Here is a 21,153-nt window from a genome sequence, read left to right on the forward strand (position 1 = left end):
TTGTTGAGTTTGGTCTTTTTTTTTTCAGAGCTTTGATTCTGTTTCGAGAAACTATTAACCCTCCCTCGAGTGACCTTTCGTCAGAACTGGGATCCTGCTGGATCAGTGTTCCTTTTGGGAGGGACACTTTGTAGGGACAGGATCAGGCTCAACTGCGGTGCAACCTAGGCTGGAATAATCTGTCCACACTCCAGTGAAAGCTCCGACATCAATATTGGCAAGTTGGCTGACCTGCCAGATGGCAATTGGTGCCCATGCAACCATAATCAGGAAGAACTGCAGAGCAAAGAAGCACTCTGCAGTTGACGCCTGTTTTAAAAATGGCTGTTCCAAGCGTAGATTGGACATTCCTGCTTTTTAGTTTCAACAATTACTTTCTGATTGATGAACTTGAGTGTTTGAGTCTTCCGGATGGCTGTAATTGAGTTTGAATGTACACTACCCTTATCTGATGCTTTAATCTGCCATCTCTAGTTACTTTGTGCTTTAGTTTCAGCACTACCAGACACTTAATTGTGTGAATTGAGGACAATTGCATCGTGTGCTCCTTCCAAAAAAAAAAAAATTGCAATCTACCATAACCATTTGCACGCATTCCTATCTGTTTAATCTCCCAATGGGAAAGTTCTGCATAAAAATATTCAGCAATCTTGTCTTGACAGTTGTGTTGGCTGCTCCCAGGGAGGATGTCTTTTGATGTAGTACAGTTTTTGTTCCACTGGGGAGCACTATTGCACTTTGCTGGCCAGACCAGTTCAGAATTCAAGTGACACATTGTGTATATCCCCCCACTCTCCAATCCCCCCCCCCCCTGCCCCCACTTACTGCATCGTTCCTCAACTCATTCAGTCCGTCAAGGATGTGCACTATTCTCCAGGGAACAGTGAACAGATAGAGACAGTCCCTTCATTGATGTTGATATCTTGTGTTTGAACTGGCAGTAAAATAGCTTTTATAATCTTGAGATTCCTGTTATGCCTTATTGTGGTTAAATGTCGCCAAGTGCTTTTACACTTATTTAGTCTTGCTCTTTGTATCTATTTATCTTCCTCCGGGTGCTCCGGTTTCCTCCCACAGCCAAAAGACTTGCAGGTTGATAGGTGAATTGGCTATTATAAATTGCCACTAGTATAGGTAGGTGAATATAGGGACAGGTGAGGATGTGGTAGGAATATGGGATTAGTGTAGGATTAGTATAAATGGGTGGTTAATGGTCGGCGCAGACTCGGTGGGCCGAAGGGCCTGTTTCAGTGCTGTATCTCTAAATCTTCTCGTTACCTAGAAATAAATAATCCCATCAAGGACTTTCTCCTATAAAGCTCAACAGTTCGTGCTTTACCCTGTTTTTAAGAGAAATACTTATGTTATAATCTGACAGTTTGTTGATTCCGACTGAAGACGCGCTCAGAATGACGAGCGCAAATGCACTGGGACTTGGAAGTTTGCAAGTCACTGCCTCCCCAGTGACAGCTATTCAATGCGAACTCAAATCCACAGTTTCACAGGAAAGCACGGGACAATGATGGAAAATGGGACTCGTAGTTTGGACTGACAAAATATTATACAGGTACATTTTTATCAGTAACCGGTAAATCCTCTAACTTTTTTAACGTCTGTATTAGGTTACAAATCTTATTTCTGGAACTAAGTTTCTTATCTAACAGAGAATTCAAGGGGTTTTTACAAAACTATTTGGAACAATTTCATTGTTTTTCTTTTTAACCTTTTCTCGCTGCTCATGGTTATTTTTATATCCTTAATTTTTCATTATAACCTTATCTGCTTTTCATTGGCACATTCCTTACCTGGTTGTGGTCTCAACTCTATTTTCTGTTCCCCCCCCCCCCCCCTTCCTAATCATTTGCTGTACCTGCATACTAACCTTTTGTGATTCATGTACCAGGAGACCCAGATCCCTCTGTACTACTGCGTTCTGTAATCTCTCGCCATTTAAATAATATACAGCTTTTCTATTTTTGCCAAAGTGGACAAGTTCACATTTTCCCACATTATAGTCCATCTGCCAACTTTTTGCCCACTAACTTCACCTTTTGTCTTCAACAAGGCAAGCTACAGAAAAATAGGTATGTAGTGGTAGGGAACAGTATGGTCTCTGCGGCCAAGAACGAGTCCAGAAGGCTGTGTTGCCAACCCGGTGCCAGGGTTCGGCACATCTGCTCAGGGCTGGAGAGAAACTTATAGTGGGAGGGGGGAGGATCCAGTCGCCAGGGGCCATGTAGGTACCGACATAGGCAGGACAAGGAAAGAGGTTCTACCTAGTCAGTATGAGGAGCTAGGCACCGAATTAAGAAGCAGAACCTCAAAGCTGAGCCACGTGCAAATTGGAGTAGGGCAAATAAGATTAGAGAAATGTATGCATGACTCAAAGACTGGTGTGGTAGAAGTGGGTTTCCATTCGTGGGCACTGGCACCAAGACTGGGGAAAGTGGGGGCTGTACCATTGGGACGTCTACACCTGAACCATGCTGGGACCAGTGTTCTAGCGAGCCGCATAACTAGGGAAGTAGGGAGGGTTTCAAATTAAATAGTGGGGTAAAGCGATCAAATTTGGGAAGATGTGGTAAATCAAAGTGTAGAGACAAGGCAAGAGAGAAAGGTATTGATATGGAAAATGATAAACAGACCGTGACAGGAAAGGATATAGAGTACAAATCTAAGAGTAAATCTGCAGATAAGGCTAGAGGTTACAAAAATAATGAAAGGACAAAATTAAAGGCTCTGTATCTGGATGCACGTAGCATTTGAAACAAAACAGATGAACTGATGGCGCAAATAGAAATAAATAAGTACGATCTGATAGCCATTATAGAGACATGGCTGCAGGACGACATAGATTGGGACCTGAAAATTGAAAGGTACATGGCATTTAGGAAGGACAGGAAGCTAGGAAAAAAATGGAAGAGTGGCTATGTTAATTAATGACGGTATTAGCACAATAGGGAGGGATGACCTAAGTTCAGGAAACCAGGATGTAGAAGCGGTTTGGGTCGAGATGAGAAATGATAAAGCAAGAAGTCACTTGTGGGAGCGGTGTACAGGCCCCCTAAAAGTAACAGTAGGATGAGGTATAAATGAAGAAATAATGGAAGCTTTGTCAGAAAGATACCATGATAATCATGGGAATTTTAATCTACATATAGACTGTAAAAATCAGATGGGTAAAGGTCGCCTAGATGAGGAGTTCATGGAAATTATCCCGAAAATATTCTTCGAACAGCACATTCTGGAGCCAACCAGAGAGCAGGCTATACTAGACCTGGTATTGTGCAACGAGATAGGATTAATTAATTACCTCATAGTGAAGGCGCCCCTAGGCAGCAGCAATCATAATATGATTGAATTTTACATTCAGTTTGAGGGAGAGAAGAGTGGGTCAAAGACTAGTATTTTAAACTTAAATAAGGGCAATTATGAGGATATGAAAGCAGAGCTAGCTAAAGTGAACTGCCAAATTAGTTTAAGGGATAGATCAATAGAGATGCAGTGGCAGACATTTAAGGGGATATTTCAGAATACACAGAATAGATATATTCCAATGGGAGGACCAACCATCCGTGGTTAACTAAAAAAGTTAAAGACGGTATCAAACTTGAAGAAAAAGCATAAAATTGCACAAAGATGGGTGGCAGGTCAGAAGTTTGTTAGAATATAAAAAAACTGCAAAGAATGACTAATAGAAAAACTAAAGTACAAGAGAAAGCAAGCTAGAAATATAAAAACAGATAGTAAGAGTGTATATAGATATTAAAAAAAAAAGTTAACTGAGCGTTGGTCCTATAGTGAGTCTGGGGAATTAATAATGGAAAATAAGTTGACGGCAGATGAATTGAATTGAACAGGTATTTGCATTGGTCTTCGCTATAGAGGATACAAGTAACATCCCAGAATTAGCTGCAAGTCAGGAAATAGAAGGGAGTGAGGAACTCAAGAAAATTACAATCACTAGGGAAGTGGTGCTGAGCAAATTGTTGGAACTGTGGGATGGCAAATCCACAGGTCCTGATGAACTTCATCCTAGGGTCTTGAAAGGAGTGGCTAGTGAGGTAGTTGATGCTTTGGTTTTAATCTTCCAAAGTTCCCTAGATTTGGGGAAACTCCTGTTAGATTAGCAAATAGCCAACGTAACTCCTCCATTCAAAAAGGGAGGGAGACAGAAAGCGGGAAACTACAGCTTAACGTCTGGTCATGGGGAAAATGTTATGAAAGACGTTATAGCTGGGCATTTAGAAACATTCAAGGTAATCAGGCAGAGTCAACATGGTTTTGTGAAAGGGAAATCATGTTTAACCAATTTATTGGAGTTCTTTGAAGAAGTAGTATGTGCTGTAGATAAAGGGGAACCGGTGGATGTACTGTACTTAGATTTCCAGAAGGCATTTGATAAAGTGCCACATCAAAGGTTATTGCGGAAAATAAAAGCTCATGGTGGAGGGTGTAACACATTGGCAAGGATAGAAGGTTGGCTAACTAACAGGAAGCAGAAAGTAGGCATAAATGGGTCATTTTCTGGTTGGCAAGATGGAGCAAGTAGTGTGCCACAGGGATCTGTGCTGGGGTCTCAACTTTTTACAATTTATATCAATGACTTGGATGAAGGGACCGAAGGTATGGTTGCTAAATTTGCAGATGACGCAGAGAGGTAGGAAAGTAAGTTGTGAAGAGGACACAAGGAGGCTACAAAGGGATATAGATGGGTTAAGTGAGTGGGAAAAAAATCTGGCAAATGGAGTATAATGTGTAAAAATGTGAAATTGTCCATTTTGGCAGGAAGAATAAAAAAGAAACATATTATCTAAATGGTGAGAGATTGCAGAGATCTGAGATGCAGAGGGATCTGGGTGTCCTAGTGCATGAATTGCAAAAGGTTAGCATGTAGGTTCAGCAAGTAATGAGGAAAGCTACTAGAATATTATCATTTATTGCAAGGGGAATTGAATATAAAAGTAGGGCGGTTATGCTTCAGTTATACAGGGCATTGGTGAGATCACATCTGGAGTACTGTGTACAGTACTGGTCTCCTTATTTAAGGAAGGATGTAAATGCCTTGGAAGTAGTTCAGGGAAGGTTTACCTGACTAATACCTGGAATGGGCGGGTTGTCTTATGAGGAAAGGTTGGACAGGCTAGGCTTGTATCCGCTGGAGTTTAGAAGGGTAAGAGGAATAGGAATTTAAAATGGAAACAAAAATTGATAGGATGTGGCTTCAGACACCAGATTTTTAAAATACAGTTTTAGTTTAGCCATTATCTTCCAAATATCTTTGCAATGTTGTTCAGCCGAACCTGTTGGTAAAATATTTGAAATGAAGAGCTTTTATTCAAAATTTCCTCCAAACTTAAATACAACCCTTAAACCACGTTTGTTTCAATGAATAATCATTATTTCCAAGTTCTCAGGACAAAGAAACACAAGGGAGTCAGCTGATATAATCATTTAGAATACATTACAACATATAAAGGTTTTACTTTCAAATTTGACACTGTTTAAAGTTCATTTTGTCATGCATGTAATGTGGTGTAAAAAATCTCTTGAATAAGTTCAATATTTTTTTCAGGAAAATGCTTTTAGAGAAAGATAAGGAATTCGTACTTTACCTCATTTGGTAATTTATACAAAACATTCTGACTACTTTCACCAACCTCAGTGAATAATCCTGGAATGGTTACAACATAAAAGGAGCCCATTCGGCCCATCGAGTCCGTGACGGCTCCCTGCAAGAGCAATGTAGTTAGTCCCACTCCCTTGCCTGTTCCCCATCCCTGGAACCATTCTAGTAATTCTTTTCTACACCCTATCTAATGCCTTCATATCCTTCCTAAAGTGTAGTGCCCAGTTTGTGAGACACTACTCTAGTTGTGGCTAAACCAGTGTTTTATACAGGTAGATCACAACTTCCTTGCTTTTGTACTCTCCGCCTCTATTTATAAAGCCCAGGATATTGTATGCCTTATTAACCACTTTCTCACTCTCTGTTCCTGTACCCCTTTTAGAATTGTACTTTTTTATTTTATATTGCCTCTCCCCCTTCGCCCTACTAAATTGTATCGCTTCACATCTCTCTGCATTATATTTCATCTGCCACGTGTCCCCCTATTCCACCAGCCTGTCTATGTCTTCTCAAAGTCTATCACCATCCTCCTCTCGGTTCACTGCACTTCCAAGTTTTGTGTCAAATTTTGACCCTCGTTTCCATTTTTGTTTCCCCGCTGACCTTTCTATATTCAGCCAGTTCTTTCTTGTATCGTCAACCTGACATCTGTCACACACACCCTTTTTGTTTCATCTTACTCTCTCCAGCTCTGTAATATTTTCCTCAATCAATACTGCCATTCTCCTTAACTAATACTATCACCCTTTCCTTTCTTTACATCCCTATTTTTTCAAATCACCTTATATCCAGGAATATTTAGTATCCAATCCTGCCCTCTTTGGAGCCAGGTCTTTATCACCACGGCATCACATTAACATGTGGTTATTTGTGCCTGCAGCTTACCAGCCTTAGTTACCATGCTTTGTGCATTTACACACTGCAAACCTATCTTAGACCCTCTCGTATTTTCTCAGTCTGATCCCACCCAATACCTTACTATTTCTTACTCTAGCACTCTTTGTCCCTTCCAAATCTCTGCGCACCTTATTTCTCCTTTCTCATGCTACATCCTGGTGCCCAAGTCCTGCCAAGTTTGTTTAAACCCTCTCCCACGGCACTAATGAACCTCCCTGGCCTGTACATGCCCCACTCCCCCAGAACGTCCTGCATTTGCGGTTGTCAAGGACACGAGAAGCGTCCTGGAGTTCCCACGTGGCCTAGGGTGTGCATTCAATGGGACCTGCCATTGTGTCTATTTATTAAGCTACTAAACATAAACGTATCAGAAATAAAATGAGTTTTCAGGTTTAAAACTTTAAAATCTCACACTTCCTAAACCCGGTTCCCAACGTTCGATCCGTCCCGCAATACTTACCCTCCGTCACGCTGTTAGCTCCTTTGGGTTCTGCCGCAGGTTTTAGTGGAATACTGACCATAGCTGCCCACAGCGATGGTGCTAGCTGGACTTTTCCTGAAGGCGGCTTGTGAGTGCAAAGAGTTCATCGGAAGAGCAGACAAAGAAAGGAACTACAATATTTAAAAATACGTTTATTAAAAAAAAACTAAATTCCTGATACATGGTTTAAATTTGCAGCTCAGGCTCTGACACAGGAACAATTTCTTCTGATGAAAATACAAGGCCCCCTTTAAGCACGACGTCAGAAGAATTAAGAACAAAAGCAAAATGCTGGGGCTGCTGGAAATCCGAAACAAAAACAGAAAATGCTGCCAATACTCAGCAGGTCAGGCAGCATCTGTGGAGAGAGAAACAGAGGTTAACGTTTCAGGTTGTGTGATTTTTTTTTTTTAGCATAACTCACACGGTCACCCTGTTTTTCTCTGTCGCCACAGATGCTGCCGGACCCTGCTGTGTATTTCCAGGAGAATTAAAAACACTCGTTAAAAATCTTAGTGTCAAATATTTCCCTTTTTCAAAATAAATTAACTAAAAACACAACTCACAGTTGTTCTGAGCCTTGACCTAATATCGAAAGTTAATATATTTTTTTAAAAAGTAGCTGTGATGGCTGGGGACATAGATTGCCCTGAGGTAGCCAGGAGTACATCAACCGCATCACTCTGTAGTTTCCCTTCTGTTTAACATTCCTTGAACAGATGAAAGTCTCCAGGCGTTCTCTTCAAAGTAAGCCCATCGTGAACGGCTTTCATTTTAATCTCAATTGAGCAAATTTACTTTTCATGGCGTTTAAAACCCTGACTTTTTTTTTATTCGTTCGCTGCCCATCCCTAATAGCCCTTGAGAAGGTGGTGAGCTGCCTTCTTGAACTGCTGCAGTCCACGTGGGGTAGTTACACCCACAGTGCTAGTGTTTAGTTACAACTGAGTGGCTTGCTAGGCAGGCCAGACCAGGTAAGGACAGCAGATTTCCTTTCGTGAATCAGATGGGTTTTTTTTACAACAATGGGTTTCACGGCCATCATTAGACTAGCTTTTTAATTCCCGATTTATTAATTGAATTCAAATTCCACCTTCTGCTGTGGTGGGATTTGAACCTACATCTCTGGGTTACTGGCCCAGTGACAATACCACTCCACCACCGCCTCCCCACCTAGTTCTGTCAACTTCTGCTAGATTTGTCACCATCCAGCAGTTCTGATGTGACACCTTGATAGAATCCAACCTGATTTTGTTATTTATTCAAAATTTATATTTAAGGTAAAAGGGGATGGCGGAAGCAAAAATGAGCTCAAAAGTCGATGCAGAAGGGCATTTTACAAGCTGGATTTTGTGGGTGGAGGCAGACTGCGTTTCATGAAAAATTAATATTACAAATGTATAAGCCTTGCTGGCGTACAGGATCCCATAGGTGAATGCCTCTAGAGATTAATGGCCATGCTGTGTCCTTGTGCATCGACAGAAAAGAGGCAACACCTCAGTAAGGAATTAGACCATCTCCAACACAGCAAGCAGTTCATAAATTCCTGCCTCTGGCATCTCGGCAATAATGCAGGGTGTGGGCGAGTGTGAATCATATGTCGGACGCATGATATACCGTCGGACTAAGGGTCTAACCTCAATTTGGCAAAGTCAGCCCCCCACAAACTCCGTCGTTGCTACTCTATTATTGTGTTTTTTTTTCCTCCCTCCGAGTTTCCAGCTTTTCGTAGCATTTGAGCTGTTACTGAATCTAGGTAGTTTCAGGCAGCCCGCAGACCCTTCAGCCTGAAAGGGGTGAGGGGCACCTGCATGTGCTCCGAAGTACAATGGCTACAACATGGGCACCTCAAAGCAGATACAATCCATGCACAAATCTTTACACTGCATTCTACGAAGCAAACTATGGCGCACATCATTTGGGGAATCTGCACCGCTGTCCCATCTCAGCTTCTAAGGACACTGCGATGACATTTCTTGATTCGTGTTGAGACGAGGGCGGATCGGCGCAATGTAACCTTTTCCCCAACACCCCCCCCCCCCCCCAAACCACCCCCAGCAACAGAATCCTCCTGCTCCCATGCTCCGAGAGGATTCCCTCACGCAACTCGCCCACCGTGAGGGCTGGCACGAGGCCGAAGGGCCTCCTCCGATGATTTCGAGGACGCCGGAGAGTGCCTGCTCACCAGTTCCTTTAGGCAGGACCCTTATCAAAGAGACGGTGGGGGTACATTTCTCTTGGACGTATAAAATAAAATAAAAAGCATAAAACAGATAATATCAAATCCACCTCCAATTTCCCCAACATGATCTCGCACCTCGAGGTGAGAGGTCAGAAATCGGCACGGGTTTCCCCTAGTGTTTCAATGTGTAGTGTATCTCCTAGCTTATTAATAGTGTCTGAAATGCTAGCTATAGAAGTCTGAGGGGCCTCTGCGAAATGGCAGTGACCAGTAACCTCCCGTCCCATTTCAAGCCCAGTTACCGGGCTTCAAAAGGGAAGCCAGCTGGCAATTCTGATCAAAAAGCTGACTGGAAGAGGTCAGTTTCTGGTTTCTTTCACAAGTGTCCCCCCCGAACAGCCCCCTTATTTTTTTTTGTTTTGCAGAGGCAAGCAGATGAGTGCTCACGGCGGGGGATTTTCCTTTTTAAAATTCCACTCCTGGGTTGGAGGGATTAACAAAAAAAGTGACCTCGCCCACAAACGTGAGTTGACAGAAACTAAAATCTCCTGAGTAAAACTTTGAAAACCGTACAATCCCAACCTACTTCTTTTGAAACGTAAACCTAAGTATCACTTGACAAAAATAAGTGAATAACTGGCAGTGCTATCTACCTACTTGCTTCAGCCTTGGCTTCATGCACTGTTCATCAGTCCTGCTCCTGAAAGATGCTCGTGACCTGTTCAGTTTCAGTGGAGGTTCAGCCCGTTCCGCAGCAGCTCCAGTTAAATCATGGCGACGCTCTCGGGGTTACTGCTCAAGTGGTGAGACGCGCCGCCGCGTCCCGGAGATTTCGAAGCCTTGCTGCTCCCCCTCCTCAGAAGGGCCAGCACCGTCTCGTTGGTAATGGAGGCAAAGTCGAAGGAGAATGTCCCGTAAAAGACCAGAACGTCGACAGTAAATATCCACTCGCAAATGGCAGCCGCGTGTTGGAACAGAGAGCTCTCGTGAATAAAGAAGATGCCACCTGGTTACGGCTTTTTAAGGAAATTGCTCGGAAAGAAAGGAGTGCGCACACAAAGAAAGCAAGCTGTAATTATTTCCTCATGCTCTGCCCCTCTCTTCACGTTGCGGTGGGGTCTGGAGTCACATGTAGGCCAGACCAGGTAAGGACGGCAGATTTCCTTCCCTGAAGCACATTTGGACCAGATGGGTTTTTACGGCAATCGTGACTGAGACTAGCTTTCAATTCCAGATTTTTAAAAATTTATTAACTGAATTTAAATTCCACCAGCTGTCAGGGTGGGATTTGAACCCATGTTCCCCAGGGCATTAGCCTGGGCATCTGGATTACTAGTTCAGCGACCATTACCAGTACTCCACCGTCTCTATCTACCCTTTCGCTTCCCTTAATATCTTGAAAGCTTGGATCAAATCACCACTCAACCTTCTAAATTCGAGGGAATATAATCCTGGTTTGTGTAATCTCACTTTGTAATATAACTCATGGTGATCTGGGCAACCCAAAGGCCAATCTATCCTTCTTAAGCTGTGGTGCCCAGAACTTACACAAACCACTACAGGTGGTGCAGGCAAAAAGCAGCTCCTCCTCCCCCTCACCGACTTCCCACGCTCACCAAATTCCCAACTTTGACACTCCCTTGATGCTGCACTCCTCTTACTCATGCTTAGAAAATGGCATCCTTGCTTCCTCAGTTTATCCAGGGAGCAGCCCAGAGAATGAAGAAGGTCCAATTCAGTTTGTTTGCTTCTTTCCTATGATCAGCAGTCTGTGTCGAGTTTGGAGGCCTCAGCTGAGATAGCAGTTGGGATGTTACATGCCCTGTGGTGGAATGCGGATATTGGGAGTGAGGACATTGTGGGCTAGACCAATACATCTATCTTTTGATATTATATTCAGTAACGTCACTGTACTGACGTGCATTGTGCCAATTCTTAGCACACTGTGCAATCACACTCCCGAACACCTCCACTCAGGGTTATCAAATGGGAAAGACATCAATAGCCCAGAGTTGCTGATCTCAGCAGCTACTGACAATTAATACCGTCTTTTCTTTTCTCTTAGAGCCAGAGAGAGAGATACAGCACTGAAACAGGCCCTTCGGCCCACCGAGTCTGTGCCAACCAACAACCACCCACTTATACTAATCCTACATTAATCCCTCTCACATCCCCACCTTCCCTCAATTCTCCTATCACCTACCTACACTGGGGGCAATTTACAATGGCCAATTTACCTATCAACCTGCAAGTCTTTGGCACATGGGAGGAAACCAGAGCACCCGGAGGAAACCCACGCGGTCACAGGGAGAACTTGCAAACTCCACACAGGCAGTACCCAGAACTGAACCCGGGTCGCTGGAGCTGTGAGGCTGCGGTGCTAACCACTGCGCCGCCTCATCTATCTATTCTTATCTATTGCTATTACACTAAATAAGAGAAGTAAGTAACACAGTTAATACTGATAGATGGCTTCTATCCTCGGTGAACACAAGTAGGCCAAGATATCACCATCACAATTTATTCAGATTACAGAATATTTTAATCTTCAGCATTAAAATAGTGCAGCTCCTCTCTCTCTCTCCAGCACCCTAGTTAAGTGTTTGAAAATGTGACACAAATAGGTTATTTTAAAAACCCAGGTCGTGTAGCTTTAAAATAACCTGCAAAGGGAGAGATGCTGAAATCACTCTGCTCCTCTGCATATCCTTATAAGGCGAGAGTTCTCCTGCAGCACCCAGCCCTGACGGCGACAATCATTTTCTTGTGCAGAGATCTGCATTAATCATTTTCTCTGCAGTTGCCAGATCTTCTCCACTATAAATAAATAGTCCTGCAGCATTTCAGGCTGGGGGAAATGCTGGACCACTTCACTCGACTGTTAGGTAGGGGAATTTCACCCCCCCCCCCACCCCCCCCATTAAAACAGTATTGTGTGACGGACACTTCAAGTCACCGTTGAGATTGAGGGGCCACCGGTTATGGTAACCACGTCTGTGGTTATACCAACTGATACAACATTGGCCAAGCTGGCTGCAGACAGGATCAACCACCAGCGCCTGATAGGCAAGGCCATTTCAGAGGGCATATTTTAAGAGTCAGCCACATTGCTGTGGGTTTGGAGCCACATGTCGGCCAGACCAGGTAAGGCTGGCAGATTTCCTTCCCGAAAGCGAACCAGATGGGTTTTTCCAGCAATCGACAATGGTTTCGTGGCCACCATTGGATTAGCTTTATAATTCCAGATTTTATGAACTGAATTCAAATTTCACCTTCTGGCATGGTGAGATTTGAACTCATGTACCCAGAGCATTAGCCTGGACTCTGGATTACCAGTCTAGTGACAAAGATCTCATTAAAAATGATCTTCTGTAAGAGCAAGGGGGCGGTTCAGCCAGGGCCCTGTTTCCTAAATTACAACAGTGACAACATTGGGCCGTAAAGCGCTTTGAGACGCCCGAGGGTGTGAAAGGCGCTATATAAATGAAGGACAACGTGCAGTGCGGCACAGGTTTGGCAGTTCAATAAGAGTTATCTGTAAACAGAGTGTGCTGGTGCTGCACTGAACTGGGTGGGAGGGCACGATATGGTTACGGGGTCCAAGAACACTAGGACGGAGCTCTAAGTGACGACAACTCTAGCTGTACCTCAATGATAGGTAAGTTCCCAAACAGCCAACAATACATCAAGTGACATCCTAAACTCACCGGCAGCCTTGACTGCTCCTCTTGGTGCAAGCTTGGGCAAGGATACTGAGGACGAGAGAAATTAAGGCCAGTACAGTGAGGATGACCCTGATGTGGCCTAGCCAGTGATCCTGAAGTGATGTTGCGACTTTGTACGTCAGGATGCACTGGAGACAGATAAAGACCATTCCTGCAGGAAAAGCTATTCCAGCACCGATGTAATGCAGGATTTTAACATGGTCAACCTGGAGAAACAGGAATCAATCTTAGTGCATGGTCAAGTCATTCTGAACATCAACATTTAAAAGTTTTACGTCTTTTTTTTTAAAAAAAAGGTTCTTTCGATTCTTACCACCAAAGTGAATAGCTTCGCACTTCCCCACATTGTACTCCATCTGCTGCCTTGTTTTTTAAAATATATTCGTTCATGGGATGTGGGCGTCGCTGGCCAGGCCAGCATTTATTGCCCATCCCTAATTGCCCTTGAGAAGGTGGTGGTGAGCTGCCTTCTTGAACCGCTGCAGTCCATGTGTTGTCGGTACACCCACAGTGCTGTTCGGGAGGGAGTTCCAGGATTTTGACCCAGCGACAGTGAAGGAACGGCGATATAGTTCCAAGTCAGGATGGTGTGTGACTTGGAGGGGAGCTTGCAGGCGGTGGTGTTCCCATGCTTCTGCTGCCCTTTTCCTTCTAGGTGGTAGAGGTCGCGGGTTTGGAAGGTGCTGTCTAAGGAGCCTTGGTGCATTGCCGCAGTGCATCTTGTCGATGGTACACACTGCTGCCACTGTGCGTTGGTGGTGGAGGGAGTGGATGTTTGTAGACGGGGTGCCAATCAAGCGGGCTGCTTTGTCCTGGATGGTGTCGAGCTTCGAGTGTTGTTGGAGTTGCACCCATCCAGGCAAGCGGAGAGTATTCCATCACACTCCTGATCTGTGCCTTGTGGACAGGCTTTGGGGAGTCAGGTGGTGAGTTACTCACCGCAGAATTCCGAGCCTCTGACCTGCTCTTGTAGCCACGGTATTTATTTGGTTGGTTCAGTTCAGTTTCTGTGCGCTCACTTAACCTGTCTATCTCTCTTTGCAGCCTCTTTGTGCCCTCCTCACAGCTGATATTCCCACCTAGCTTTGCCTTGGGCAGCTCGTGGATGGTACCCCATGAACCCATACCTCAACAAGGAGAAAGGGTTGAAAATGAGAGAAAGAAAATCAAAAGACTCCCATTCGAGCCGAGATAGTTATCGCAGGTATATCATTCCCCTAATTAGATAGAAGGCAGATGTGCAGTTTATGTAACGACAGACCACAGCAATGGAAGATAACACGAGTGGGTATGAATAACATTTGGGCACTGCAGTGTTGTAAACATGCCCACACCTGATCTCACCCAACCACATTGGCCGCCTGCCAGCCTTGCTCCAAACAGAAAACGATCACTTGGCACCACTCCATGGCAGTGCCCGTCACCTTCCAAGTTTAGGTTTTGGGCCAGGGTTAAACACAGAGGCGGGAGGGAAGCTGAAGTGTTTGCATTTTCCTGACACTGTCGTTACAGCCCAAAGTGGGCTTCAACACATCAGCTGGAAGCTCCGGCTGCCGGTCCCGCACAAACAAACAAGCAGTCAGTGAAAAGGGGAAAAGGAATGGAGCCTTACTTGGAAATTTCCAACCATGATCAGACCGACCGCGTTAATGCAGCCAGTAACCAGGGCTCCTGTGTTGATCCAAATTGGTCGGCACCTCTCCAAAATCTGACCATAGCGAAGAACACAGATCACCACCACTGGATGGACACAAGAAACACAGCCAACCATTAGTGAGCAGTTAGGAGCATTTCCTTTGCTGGACAGGTCCTAAAAATCACGAGAAGCAACATTATGGGCCGTGGACAAAAAAAATCTCTCATAGCAGTGCTACCAAAGCCAGCAACATTTTATTGCTCCTGCACTGGACAGAGGCAAATGCTGAGGTAGATTTATGAATGCTCTCGATGCCTTATCCCAGTGCCCATTCTTTTCATGTCATTGGACGGTGAATGCAAGCACCCAAATCGACCACAACAATGGTTGAGGCAATGCTGCCCCTTCTGCAGAATAACTGTTTTTCCACTGAAACAAGGAAGTGACAGGAGTAACTGACTCAGAATGGAAGCAATAAAGGTTTAAGCCTGTTTGTGCAGTAAACCTGCAAGTCCAGTAGCTGCTCCCAGTAATGAACAAGTGGATGACTCACCCATAAAAGCACCCACGTTGCCGATTAAACTGAAGAGACAGCTTTCAGGAGGGTACGAGCCACATTTACTGTCAAGAAAATAGAAAAGCAGTTAGTGAGAGGCGCGATTCGATAATGGCTCGCAATATTCTCCGCTGGTGGGGTTACAGATCCCTAGGTGCTGCAGCCTACTCACACCCCGGTTTTACACAGCCGAGATTAGGTTTGAGTACCACTGGGCCACATGGATTAATAAAGTCAAAAGATTAAAAAAGTAAAATGGAGGAATGGAATTGAAAAGAGGAGTGATGTTCAGCTTGTACAAAGCCTTGGTTAGACCTCACAGGTTACTGTGCACATATTGTGAAAATGGCCGTTTTGATGGTACAGAACTTGAGCATTGCTGAAAACAGAGACATTTTGTCGCAGCTATTCGTCTTGCACTCATCAGGACAATCCGCAAGAATACCAATGCAAGGGACAGCAACAAATTTGTACTCTTTGAGAAGAGCGTGCTGATTGGCTGGCAAGTGGATTCTGATTGGGTAGAGGCCGTTCCCGCGGCGAATGCCAGCAGTTTACGGTGACTGACAGGTGACTGCCAAGCTTTGTCTGAAATTTAAACCAGGCAGCTTGGCTCTGATTGGTCAAGGCATTGCCCTGAGGAATGAGGCATCGGAGAGGGTTCACTGAGTCTGCGGAGTAAATAACCCAAACCCTTCTGAGATTAAAACTAACCAAGCGCAAACGGTAAAGATAAACATCAAAATCAGGAAAGTTGGAAATCAGAAATTAAAGCCAAAAAAAAGATGGTGCAAAGCGGGACGCGCTGAAAATACATGGCAGATTAATCAGCCTCACAAAGAAAAGTTAGGCAGGGTGACTCATCCCAGTTCCCTCACTGAAAAAGAACGGATGAAATTGATGATAACCAGCCCATTTCTCCTACCTGACCAGAGGGATATGCTGAACAGTGCAGCAGCGTTGCGGGTAGCCATGCTTCGCGGTTTCCTCAGAGCAGGAATCGTTATATAACCTTGAGGGCAGTGGGAGGAGGTGGTAAAAAGAAAAGGCTTGTCAGCAGGAAGCTAGATTCCAAACGTATTCATTTGGAAATTGGTGTTCTTTAATTTTCAAGGGCATGGAAACTAACCTGAACGTGTGTGGGCTGTTAAGTGCCCAAAGATCACAGGGTCAGTCACAGGAGCCCCTTGTTAATGAATTCTACTCACACACTGTCAGGCCGACCAGCAAACAATAAATACGACACATGAATGTGGGCAGGGATTCATCACCAGTCATCAGTTCAGCTCATACATGCCTGCACGGACAAGTTATCCGAGGTGTGCAGTTCGTACAGGCTGAATAGCTAACATCTCCGACACTTAGCCAAGAGTAACTGGACCAGATAAACCAGAAGATTTGATCTCTGTGCCAAGCGGCTGCAGGGGGTGATACAGCTGGTCTCAGCAGCCCTGGGCTCGGAAATGAGGAGGTGGGGGCAAGGCGGTGAAATCAGCCTAGGATCCTAACTCCAGGTGATGTTTGGTGGAGGCATGCAATGACGACAGGCTTAAACAGGAACAGGCTTGTTGTAATACTCCACCCCCGCCCCTCCTCCGGTCAAATAACCTGCAAACACACATTATCAAGGTGGGAGAGATGTAAAAACACACACACACACAATCGGGTACACACAGGCACACACAACGATGTATACATACAAGTCACGTGTCTGGCTGCAGCTGCCAACCCACTCAGGTGGATAACATTCAAAAGATGTTCCTTGAGGCTTATTTGTCGCTAATTTAACATTTAAACATCGGAGGCTGAGAACAGAGTGATTTCAATGTCGGGGACACTGATCACTATTAACTCATATGACCCAACACTCTTGTCAACCTGTGAGGTGGGCTATAAGAGCATTGCTTTGCAAAGTGCTTTCCCACAAGCCACGATTCTTCTCTTTTCAGCCAGTCCCTCGGGAACGAGGATGACTTATTTTGCTGTGGGTTACCATTTCACCAGAACTAAAAGTTTACACAGTTCTCAGAGGATGTTTACCCAGCTCCCATCCTCGGCAGATGTCGACACATTTTCCCCTGGAACTGGCATCCCGAGCTGACTCTTTAACCTTCTCTAGCCCAGTGGCAGAGACACCGTGTTAACTGCTGCTGTGGCGACAATTTTATTTATTTTTACTTATTTAGAGATACAGCACTGAAACAGGCCCTTCGGCCCACCGAGTCTGTGCCGACCAACAACCACCCATTTATACTAACCCTACAGTGATCCCATATTCCCTCCCACCTCCCGACACTAGGGGCAATTTACAACAGCCAATTTACCTATCACCTGCAAGTCTTTGGCGGTGGGAGGAAACCGGAGCACCCGGAGGAAACCCACGCGGTCACAGGGAGAACTTGCAAACTCTGCACAGGCAGTGCCCAGAATCGAACCCGGGTCGCTGGAGCTGTGAGGCTGCGGTGCTAACCACTGCGCCACTGAGCCGCCCAAGTGCCTGGAATCGAACCAGGCAAGAATGAAATGTGTGCGACAGGAAGGAGTGAATAAATCGTAAATACTGTACCAGTTCTCAACAGGGCACACATGATGGTTCATCACTGCCATAGCATATCTGGAAGAATGAAAGACCCAGTTAGAATACAAGCAGGGTCTGCAATGGGGAGGAATGTTTGCGGGTCACTTATTCAGAACATCAGTGTCAATTCCTGTTAAGAATTAAACTCATCGTCAGTGCCAGAGGAACGAAGTTGCAATTGATCTGATGAGCAACCCTGGGAATGGGAGTGTGTGTTCTGGGGGAATGAGACCTGCTTCAAGTCTGGGGTGGCAGGTACTGTCAGCCGGCGACCGGCCGAGGGAGCAGGCGCAGTTCCCGGGGGGGGGGCCGGCGACCGGCCGAGGGAGCAGGCGCAGTTGGCGGTCAGCCGGGCGGGAGCAGGCGCAGTTGGCAGGCAGGCTGTGAAGCCGGCGGTGAGGGGGCAAACAGCGGCGACAGAAGGAAGATCCGGTGGGAAAACGACGGGAGGCTGAAGACAAAGAGCGAAGACGGTACTCACACGATCCATATGCCGGCGATGCAGAAGGCGGACAGGCTGACGGGGAGGATGACCCACGCAGTCATCGGGAAGCCCGCAGCCCGGGAGCAGAGGGGAGGACGGGAGAAGAGCCAGGCCCGGCCGCCCTCCTGCTCCCTCACAAACACACAGACTATCACCGAGGGTGAGACGGTCACACCCCCCCTCCCCTCCCCACCCCACCCCACCCCACCCCACTCAAGCCCCGGCCTCACTCCACTCCACAGCCCGGCTCCACTCCACTCACACACGACCCGCTCATCGCCGGCCCTGCCTTCTCTGCGCATGTGTGCCGCCTGCGGGAAAGACTACAACTCCCGGCGAGCTCAGCGGCGGCGGGCACTGACGTCATGTGAGTGACGGGGCCTTCCAGCCACTCAGGGAGCGCGACGCCCTGGGGGAGGTGCAGCAGCAGGGGTCCCTGAGTGCTTTTAGCTGGGACTGAATCCTCAGCCTGGCAAAGTGCATTTGTCATGCTGCAGGTTGGAGCATGTGCAATATATCATAGAATGATAAAATAATGCAGCACAGGGAGAGCTATCCAATTAATCCTGCTCTTTATCGAATGGCTTTCGCACAGGAGGAGGCCATTCGGCCCATCATGTCCCTGCCAGCTCTCTGCAAGAGTGACTCACCTGAGCCCCACTCCCCTGTCTTTCCCCCCCGGTAAAGATTTTCCCTTCAAGTATTTTGCCCGGTTCTCTTTCACAAGTTACCACTGAGATCTGCCCCCACCAGCCTTTCGGGCAAAGCATTCCAGGTCACAATTCACAACTGTGTCATTTCTATTCCCTCGTCTCCATTCTGGATCTTTAGCCAATCACTTTTAAATCTGTGTCCAACCCTTCCGCCGCTGGAAACGGTTTGTCATTATTTACTCTATCGAAACCTTTCGTGATTTTGAAACGCCTCTATCAAATCTCCTCTTAACCTTTCATGCTCTAAGGAGAACGACTCAAGTCTCTCCACATAACTGAAGTCCCTCATCCCTGGACCATTCTGGTAAATCTCTTCTGCACCCTCCCTCAGGCTTTGACATCCTTCCCAAAGTGTGGTGCCCAGAACTCTACGTAAATATTCCTTCTGAGGCTTAGCCAGTGTTTTATAACCGTTTTGTATAACTACACTTGCAATGAAGCTCAAATATCTGCACTTCATCTTTAGGTTAGGCATTTCAGCCTTTTGGACTCAACATTGAGTTCAGGTCATAACCTCTCCATCTTTTCAGACAAGGAATGAGTCTGCTAGTTCCTTTTACTCCTCCTCTAGACACATCTTCCATTTCTTAACTTGCCCCATTACCATCTCCTTTTGTCTTGCCCCAACAACCCTTTTGTCAAGTAATCACTCCTGCCTTTCACCCTCAGAGCCCCCTTACCTTGCCTCTGTAATCGCTTGAAACCTAAGACCTGACTTTTTGCAGTTGTGTTGCAAGGCCATTGACCTGTGAACTGTTTCTCGCTCCACAGATGCTGCCTGACCTATTGCGTATTTCCAGCATTTTCAGTTTTTAAATTTCAGATATCCAGCATCTGCAGTATTTTGTTTCTCCTTGCTTTTTTTTAAAAAAAAGAAACCCATATGCTCACCTACCAAAATGAATCACCTCACACTAATCTGCTCTCTGTGCCCATTTTTGACAGTCTGCCGATTCCCTCCTTAATCAGTTACTGTACTGTTTACAACATTTCCGCTTTTTGTTTCATCTGCATAAGTCCAGATCATTAATTTATATCAAAAGAGTAATAGTTCCAATACTGACCCCTGACCCCTACACTGCTGTATACTTCAGTCTGAAAAACAATCGTTCATCATCACTGAAATAAAAACAGAAAGTGCTGGAAATACGCAGCAGGTCCGGCAGCATGTGTGGAGAGAGAAGCAGAGTTAACGTTTCAGGTCAGTGACCCTTCTTCGGAACCCAGGTTCATGGTCACTGCTTTGTCCCTTGGCCAATTTTGTGTCCGTGCCACCACTGTCACTTTAATCCTGCGGGATTTAATGTTACTAACAGGTCTATTATGTGGTACTTTGTCATACACACAACTGCACCATCCTCATTAACCTACTCCATTAAAGAGTTTGATGATGGGGTGTGACAGCATAGTGGCTGCGGGTGAGGTTACGAGACTAGTAATTCAGAGGGCTGGACTAATGATCTGCGAACGTCCAACAACAGCGATGTAATTGGGCATTCTCCCCATCTCCAAAAGATGGACGTGCAGCAAATAATCCATTGAGGTGGGGTGACACCTTTGCTGATGGCTGTGAAGGTCAATCCTTGAGACAGGTTATGCCACAAGTGCTGCACGTGACACGGAGTTGTCACCTGTTGCCAGGCTGTAGTAGCCACTAGTCATTGTGGTTGTGCACACCTGTCCATAAGATATGTCACCATTTCCCTCTTGCACCAGCTAGTGACTCCCAGGTGCGATAGTCAAGATTTAGCACCTCCATGTCACACTTACAAGCATTCTTGAAGCAGAGCTTTGGAAGCCCCACTTGGTCGTCTGGCCCGGTTACCTCGCTATGCAGAAGGTCCTTGTCTACACTGCCCAATCTCCTACTGTTTTAAGAAATACTCTGTTCCTTCAACCAAAGTGGAGAACCTCACATTTTTCCCCACATTGTATTCCATTTGCCATTTTCTTGCCCACTCCCTACGTCTGCCGAATCCACTTTTCATCGTCCTCCGAGCACATTCCCACCTAGTTTTGTGTCATGTACGAACTTGGAAATATTACATTTAGTCCCCACAGCCAAATCACTAAGAGGTGGCACCCAAGCACTGAGCCTTGTGGTATCTCACTAGTCACTGCTTGTCAATGTGAGAATGACCCATTTATTTGTTTTCTGCGCGTTAACCAATCCTTAATCTATGCTCGTATATTACCTCCGAGCCCACGTGCTTTAATTTTGCAAATCTCCTGTGGGGAAACTTTATCAAAAGCCTTTCAAAAATCCAAGTAT

At 45.6% G+C, this 21,153-nt stretch overlaps 1 protein-coding gene across 4 annotated transcripts; it reads right to left on the reverse strand.

Moving 5' to 3' along the window:
* Window positions 1-7,162: 7,162 nt before the first annotated feature.
* Window positions 7,163-18,366, reverse strand: tmem150aa (transmembrane protein 150Aa). Of its 4 annotated transcripts, XR_010971156.1 has the most exons (8): window positions 18,166-18,365; window positions 17,673-17,720; window positions 16,032-16,118; window positions 15,104-15,171; window positions 14,527-14,654; window positions 12,943-13,120; window positions 9,847-10,195; window positions 7,163-7,365 (listed from the first exon to the last, which is right to left on the reverse strand). XR_010971156.1 is itself a non-coding variant. In XM_068023436.1 (7 exons), the coding sequence occupies exons 1-7, from the start codon at window positions 18,228-18,230 to the stop codon at window positions 9,954-9,956; spliced, it is 816 nt and encodes a 271-aa protein (XP_067879537.1). In that variant the 5' UTR covers window positions 18,231-18,365; the 3' UTR covers window positions 7,163-9,953. The 4 variants fall into 4 exon arrangements, 3 of the variants coding, with proteins under 3 accessions (XP_067879537.1, XP_067879538.1, XP_067879539.1); XM_068023436.1 differs by having other exon boundaries at window positions 7,163-10,195; XM_068023438.1 differs by lacking the exon at window positions 7,163-7,365 and having other exon boundaries at window positions 10,105-11,011; window positions 12,897-13,120; window positions 18,166-18,366.
* Between the last annotated feature and the right edge of the window lie 2,787 nt (window positions 18,367-21,153).

This window comes from Heterodontus francisci, chromosome 47 (assembly GCF_036365525.1).
Source record: "Heterodontus francisci isolate sHetFra1 chromosome 47, sHetFra1.hap1, whole genome shotgun sequence".
Taxonomy (NCBI): Eukaryota; Metazoa; Chordata; class Chondrichthyes; order Heterodontiformes; family Heterodontidae; genus Heterodontus; species Heterodontus francisci.